Source organism: Pristiophorus japonicus, chromosome 19, assembly GCF_044704955.1.
Source record: "Pristiophorus japonicus isolate sPriJap1 chromosome 19, sPriJap1.hap1, whole genome shotgun sequence".
Classification (NCBI taxonomy): domain Eukaryota; kingdom Metazoa; phylum Chordata; class Chondrichthyes; family Pristiophoridae; genus Pristiophorus; species Pristiophorus japonicus.
This window is the reverse complement of record NC_091995.1, coordinates 38,310,113-38,317,372: the sequence shown is the minus strand read 5'-3', so window position 1 is coordinate 38,317,372 and position 7,260 is coordinate 38,310,113. Positions and strand designations below refer to the sequence as shown.

The window sequence follows — 7,260 nt, the reverse complement described above, 5'->3', positions numbered from 1 at the left end:
AATGGGTGCTTCTCGTAAATCAGGCTCAGAGAATGAAAATTTATGATAACTCAGGCCCAGACAGCGGGTCTTTATCATAATTCAGAGCTAGTCAGCGGGTCATCTCATAAGTCAGCACCAGAGCGTATGCCCTTCTGAAACTTAAATTGCAAAATTTCAGTTTTATGTAAGTCAGACCCGATTATTTGGGTAATTCTTATCATTCAGACACAGACAGTTGGTCCTTCTGATGATTCCGACACAGACAATGGGTGTTTCTTATAATTCAGGCACAAACAGTAGGCTCCTTCTGATCATTCAGACCCAGATAATGAGGCCATCTGTTAAATCCGATCCAGTCAGTGGGAGGTTCTAAAAATTCAGGCAGATAAAGTGGCTACTTCTGATAAATCACACCAACACAGAACGTCTTCTGATCTTTCTGAACAGGCCAGTAAGCTTTTCTTATACTTCAGATGCAGAAATTCTGATTTCTCATAATTGTGAACCAGTCCCTTGGTGTTTTTGATAACACAAATGCCGACAAATAGTTTTTGTCACAATTGGGAACCAAACAATGTGCTTTCTGATAATTCGCATGCAAACAGTCAGTGTTTAAAACAATTATGAAACAGACAACATGTCTTTCTGATAATACACAATTAGAAAGTGAGTGTTTATGAAAATACTGACGCAGACAGAGTACTGGTTTGATATTTCAGACCCAGACAGTTGGTCCTTCTGGTAATTCAGACCACACAGTGAGTCATTCTGATAATCCAGGATCAGACAATTGATCCTTCTGATAAATCAGACAGAGACAATTCGGCATTCTGATCACACAGATCCTGATATTTGTTGTTTGATATAATTCAACACCAGCTGTGATACCGCTGATGCAGAGAAGCTTTTAGGATAATTCTGACTTAGACAATGTTGGTGACTGATAATGCATACCCTGGCATGGTGTCATTCTGATAATTCAGTCCAGACAGTGTCTCCTCATGTTTCAAGCCCAGACAATCAGTTTTTCCAACAATTCAGAGCCAGTCAGCGACCCTGCTGATATATCAGTCGCAGACAGATGGGCCTTATGTAACATACCCCCGGACAGTGTTCCTGTCTGATATATCAGTGTAAGATAAATGATGATTCCGACATTTCAGACCAGGCAGGGGTTTATGAGAATTATGACTCATACATCGTGCCTTTCTGATATTAAGTTCGAGACACTCGGGATTTCTGATAATACAGTCCCAGACAAAATTTAATTCAGATGAATCAGATTCGCACATTGTGGCCTTCTAATAATTGAGAACAAGAGAGTGTCGGTGTTGACATTTCAGAGCCAGACAGTATGCGTTTCTGATAATTCACATGTGGACTTTGATTATTTCTGCCAATTATGAACCATACAATCTGTCTTTCTGATAACTCACACACAGACATTTTTGACAAAGACTTAGGTCCCTCTGATAACTCAGATCCAGTCAGTGTGTGTTTCTGATAATGCAGAGCAGACATTGTGAGTTACTGCTAACTCACCCCCAAACAGTGAGTGTTTTAAGCCAATTCTGACCCATAAAGTTTATAGTTTTGATAACTCTGGTCCTTATGATAATTCAAACACAGAGATTTATTCCGCCTGTTAATTCAGGGCCAGACAGTGTGTGTTTCTGATAATTCACATGTAGACTGTGAGTCTGGCTCCAAGCTTATGCTATACAGGGCTGTAGTGATACCCAGCATCCTGTATGGCTCAGAGATATGGACCATATACAGTAGAATCAAATCGCTGGAGAAATACCACCAACAATGCCTCGGCAATATTCTGCAAATCCCCAAGGAGGACAGACACACTAACGTCTGTGTTCTTGATCAGGCCAACATCCCCACCATCGAAGCACTGAGCATACTTGACCAGCTCCGTTGGGCGGGCCACATTGCTCGTATGCCCGACACAAGACTCTCAAAGCATGCATGCTACTCGGAACTCCAACACAGCAAGCAAGCCCCAGGTGGGCAGAGGAAACGTTTCAAGGACACCTCAAAGCCTCATTGATAAAGTGCAACATCCCCACTGACACCTGGGAGTCGCTGGACAAAAACCGCACTAAGTGGAGAAAGAGCATGTGGCAGGGCACTGAGCACCTCGAGACTCATCGGCGAGAGTATGCAGAGACCAAGCGCAGGCAGCCGAAGGAGCGTGCAGCAAACCAGACTCACCACCCACCCTTTCCTCCAACGACTGTTGGTCCCACCTGCGACAGCGACTGTAAATCCCTTATTGGACTATTCAGTCACCTGAGAACTCACTTTTGGAATAGAAGCAAGTCGTTATCGATATCTAGCGATTGCCTATGATATGATGATGGTTTATGATAATTCAGACACAGGCAGTGGCTTCATCTGGTATACATATTTAGGAATGGGCAATAAATAATAGCCTTTCTAGTGATGCCCACGTCACCCATACGAGTAAAAATATACCTATCTTGGAACCTCGGGGCTGGAGCATTATGACCTTTGCTGCTTTCTCGAGCTTTCACCAGTCCCTGGATTTCTGCTCCTGATAATGGGTGTGGGCCGCCCCCATGGGCACTGCATTATGGGGCATCCTAAAGTCTCAAATCAGCATCGGTTCACGTAATGTCGGGTTGGATATAGTACACTTCAAGTCTACATCACCTGATCAGTACTGTGGAGAATGAAGAGAGGAATATTGACGACTACATAGTTGGCACACTCACTACTGCACGCAACCATTTATGCATTTTGCAGGATTCTGCGAAAGTTCATACATGCCATGTGTTTAATTTGTACAGGGATACATTAACTGTGCATTAGAGAACATTAAAATGGAAATAGATTAAGTATAATTCGAGTACTAGTTTGGACGGAATGAATATAAATGGATACATTTATTTCAGTAAATACACCGTGAGTCTATGCCAATAGGACTGATAACATCGATCATAGTCCTTGAATTGGAATAGAATATGACAGTGCTGTAGAAGTGGAGTTTTTAAAATATTTTGAAGCTGAAAAAACGATAATATACAACTCTATTTTTTTTTCTGATTTCCACCGGGTAACGTTACTAAATTAATCTATTCCCTGATCAGTATTGCAGTGAAGAAGTTGCCTAATATGTTTGTTCAATGACTGTAACTAATGTCAAGTGTTCAGTACACTTGAGATTTCTCTCTTGTATAAATACAGGTTTGATTTGAAGGTCCTTCATTGTGCGGCAATCACGCTGATGGACAACGTTAACTCTGAGCAAAATGCAGCGTCCAATAATTGTTCAGATATCGGCAATATTCTATCCCATTCTGGCTGTGGTTGGGGTCCCTGGTAAGTAAATACGGACAGTTATTATTCAACTTTCTCAGTGTTAACTGTATTACTGTTCTTGCTGCCTGTCTAATCATGCTGGTTGTTTGTTTTGATGAGTTTGATTTACAGTCATTAGTTGCTGAAACCAGGTAAATCAGGAACCTGATCCCATATTGCAGCATGTTCTCAATCTGACAGATAACAGGACATTTTCTGACGTTCCAAAATCTACAATTGTACCAATGTTATTCTCCGTCATAATATTAACGCAGTTTATTGCCTCCGGTGCCGCAGCACTCGGCTGCAGCAGACCACCTAATCTGCAGTGTTTCCTTCCAGCTCTGCGATTGCCATTGGATGTCCATTCCGTTTAAATGATGAGTGGGCAGCACAGTGCAGACCGCCGGCCTTGGCGAGCATGGCCCGGACTGTCAGGAGAAGTCAATGGGAGCCCAGTCGGCCCGGCAGCTCTCCGGCAGCCAGCAGTTCCCGCTGAGACTTCAGGATGCTGGCGAGGACTTAGACTAACTCTAGAAGCCCAGCTTAAATCTACAGTCTGCCCACCCTGTCCCGGAGACTTGGCTCAGCAGGAGTCCGGGCAGCTCGCAATGCCACATTCTGGCCACCTTGTTTTGAGGCATAGACCATGAGGTAGACCCGAGCAATGAGACCGAGACTGGGAAGTCCACCTCTGCCTCATTGCCATCACAGTCTTCCTCATGTGCCACCTGTATACTCAGCTCAGCTTCCCTGGCACATACCTGGGCAGCACTAAAGGGGCAGGAACTTGGCAGGCAATGTCCCTGATCAGAACGATCATCCCTGGGTGGGTGTAGTGGTTCGTATTTGGATAACCAGCCCCATAATGCTGAGTTGCTCATGCCAGGCTCGACAAGAAACAAGTTATTTATCGGGTCCGACTCTGTGTGGATAATGTCACCCCTTTGCCGAGGGTTGTCTCTGGCTCCGTGCAATAATTCATTAAGCACTTGTTTCTGGGCACGACTGACCTGTTATAAATATCTGTCTCAATGTTACACGGAGATGATAAACCTTCCACGGGCTGACGTGGTATTGCAATACTTCTCGGCCATTATAAGTAATCTACTTGTCAATCGAGTGATTAAACTATTTAATGTTTTACTGTAATATGCGTATTTTTAATAATTACTTTGAATTGTTATTTTACGGATACAGACCCAGTATGTCCAGACACCCATGTGCCAAACTGCTTTACTGTGGTTAATTTCAGCTGTTGGTTACTGGTCACGAGTCTGGTGTGAAATTATTTATTTTTACATGGTGCCCTAATACAACGTTGCCCAGAGCCTCCTGACCAACATCATTGCTCACAGGGCATGTACCGGGCCAACAGCTTTCGAATGAATTCCATCTGTTTCCTCACCCAGTGTGTGCAGTGTCACATTGTGAGTCCTATTATCACAAACTGAACGGTACAATGTATCCCTCAGGTTATTTGTACTAAATACACCAGATCTGTGTGTGGTGCACATTCTCATTGCAGTAATTTAGAGTAAAGCCTCAGGGGATGTATGGATGTTGCTTTACAATGTCTGTATTTACCATAATATTGTGTGAAGCGATCTGTGTTACAAAACAGATGTAGAAAGAATAAAGTCTGGGAAATCACTCTGATCCACAACAGCATGTTTTGTATCTTGGAGGGATATATTATTGTGTCTCGATAAAGAATTATATTGCTCTGGAATTAATCACTTATTTAACATACAGACAGAACGAGTTGAGTGAAAGTCAGAACAACCCGCAATATTATTATTCATTTTTAAACAATGATGATCCATTTGTTGTGAGAATCGCTCATTTTCACTTGTTTCTTTTTTCTTGCAGCTAATTTAATGACAATTGTGATCCTCTCCCGGGGAAAGTGCGGTCTCTCCAAATGTATAACTCGGTACCTGGTTGCCATGGCCGCGGCGGATTTAATGTTCATCATTTTTAATGTGATACTTTTCGAGATTAAGAATATTTATTTCACACACTCATTCCTGAACTACACTCCTGTCTGCCGCCTCAACATCGCCCTGGGTTATGCTGCCATGGATTGTTCTGTCTGGTTAACCGTCTCCTTCACCTTTGATCGATTTGTGGCCATTTGTTACCAGAATCTGAGAGTCAAATATTGCACCGAAAAAACTGCTGCCGTCGCTATAGCAACAGTGTGTGCACTAAACTTTGCAAAAAATATACCAATGTATTTTATGTTTGAACGTCAGAACATAATTGACAACGAATCGTGGTTCTGTGTTGTAAAATCAAGCTTCTATTCCTCACCCGTCTGGGTAGCATTTTTCTGGTTTACCATTGTTCTAACCCCATTCACTCCATTTGTTTTGATTTTGTTGCTCAATGCTCTGACCATCAGGCACATTCTATCGGCCAATAGAGTCAGGAGGGGACTGAGGGGTAATAACAATACTGAGAATCACAAAGATCCAGAGATGGAGAGTCGGAAAAAATCTATAATGTTACTGCTCACCATCTCGGGCAGTTTTATCTTGTTATGGTTGGTGTACGTTACATTTGACATCTGTGTGCAAATTATAGACATTGAGTATACGTTCACCTTTTTCGATAACCCTCTCAACATCATGCAAGTAACTGGGTTTATGCTTCAGAGTCTGAGTTCCTGCACAAATACATTTATTTATGTAGCAGCGCAGAGTAAGTTCAGAAAGCAGTTGATAAATGTGATTAAATATATCTATGGTCGATTTATTAAGTTAGTGAAATGACTGAATTAACATATCTCAGTTCCATCTGACTCAGACATAGGTTATCTCCTAACGTCCATCGTATTTTGTCTAATTCCATTTGAAGTTAGCTGATATTTAAATATATATATCCATCATTCCATCTATCTATCTATTTATCTATATATATATATATATATATTTATCTATCTAGCTATCTATCTACCTATCTGTCTATCTGTCTATCTGTCCATATATAAAGCGTCTGCTTAAAGAATTATTTAACTCTGGCAAACAATGTACTCACTCACCGAATCTCACCTTCATTCATTTACCGACTCTCAGCACTCTCTCAACTCACTGACTCTAAGTTCCTCCTTCACTCACTGACTCTAAGACCACTCTCACTCACCGACTCTCAGTGCCCCCTTCACTCAATGACTCTCAGTCTCCCCTCAGTCACGAACTCTCAGTCCTCCATTCACTTACCGATTCTCAGCCCCTCCCCCACCCCTCAATCACCGACTTTCAGTCCCCCTCTCAGTGAACGACTCTCAATGAACCATCCCCCTTGACTCACCGACTCTCAGACCACTTCACTCACCGACTCAGTCCCATCTTATTCACGCAATCTCAGTGCCCCCTCACTCTCTGGTTGTCAACCCCACCCCTCACTCACTGCCTCTCAGTCCCCTCTCACTCGCTGATTCTCAGTCCCCCCTCACTCACTCACTCTCAGTCCCCCATCACTCACTCTCAATCCCCCCTCACTCACTCACTCTCAGTCCCCCCTCCTTCATTGACTCTTAGCGTTCCCTTCACTCACTGACACTCAGTACCCCCTCTCACAACTCACTGACACTCAGCGCCCCCTCATGCACTGATTGTATGTCCCCCTCACTCACCGACTCCAATACCTCTCACTCATCGACGCTCATCCCCCTCACTCATCGATACACATTCGCCCCTCAGTCTGTAGCTCAGTCCCCCTCTCACTCACTGATTCTATGTTACCCCTAACTCACTGATGCGCAGTCCCACTTCACGCACTCCCACTCAGTCCCCCCTCACTCACTCACTCTCAGTCCCCCTCTCACTCACTCACTCTCAGTCCCCCCTCACTCACTCACTCTCAGTCCTCCCTCATTCAATGACACTCAGTCACTACTCATTCAATGACTATCAGTCCCCCCCTCACTCACTGACTCTC

General features: G+C 43.4%; 1 protein-coding gene across 1 annotated transcript in view; it reads left to right on the top strand.

Annotated features, from left to right (window-relative positions):
* Positions 1-3,266: 3,266 nt before the first annotated feature.
* The window catches only part of LOC139230179 (probable G-protein coupled receptor 139), a 28,996-nt gene continuing 25,002 nt past the window's right edge, over positions 3,267-7,260 (top strand). The window contains exons 1-2 of the mRNA XM_070862020.1: positions 3,267-3,336; positions 5,188-6,021. Coding sequence (XP_070718121.1) covers positions 3,267-3,336; positions 5,188-6,021 — 904 coding nt within the window. The remainder of the gene's footprint in view (positions 3,337-5,187; positions 6,022-7,260) is intronic.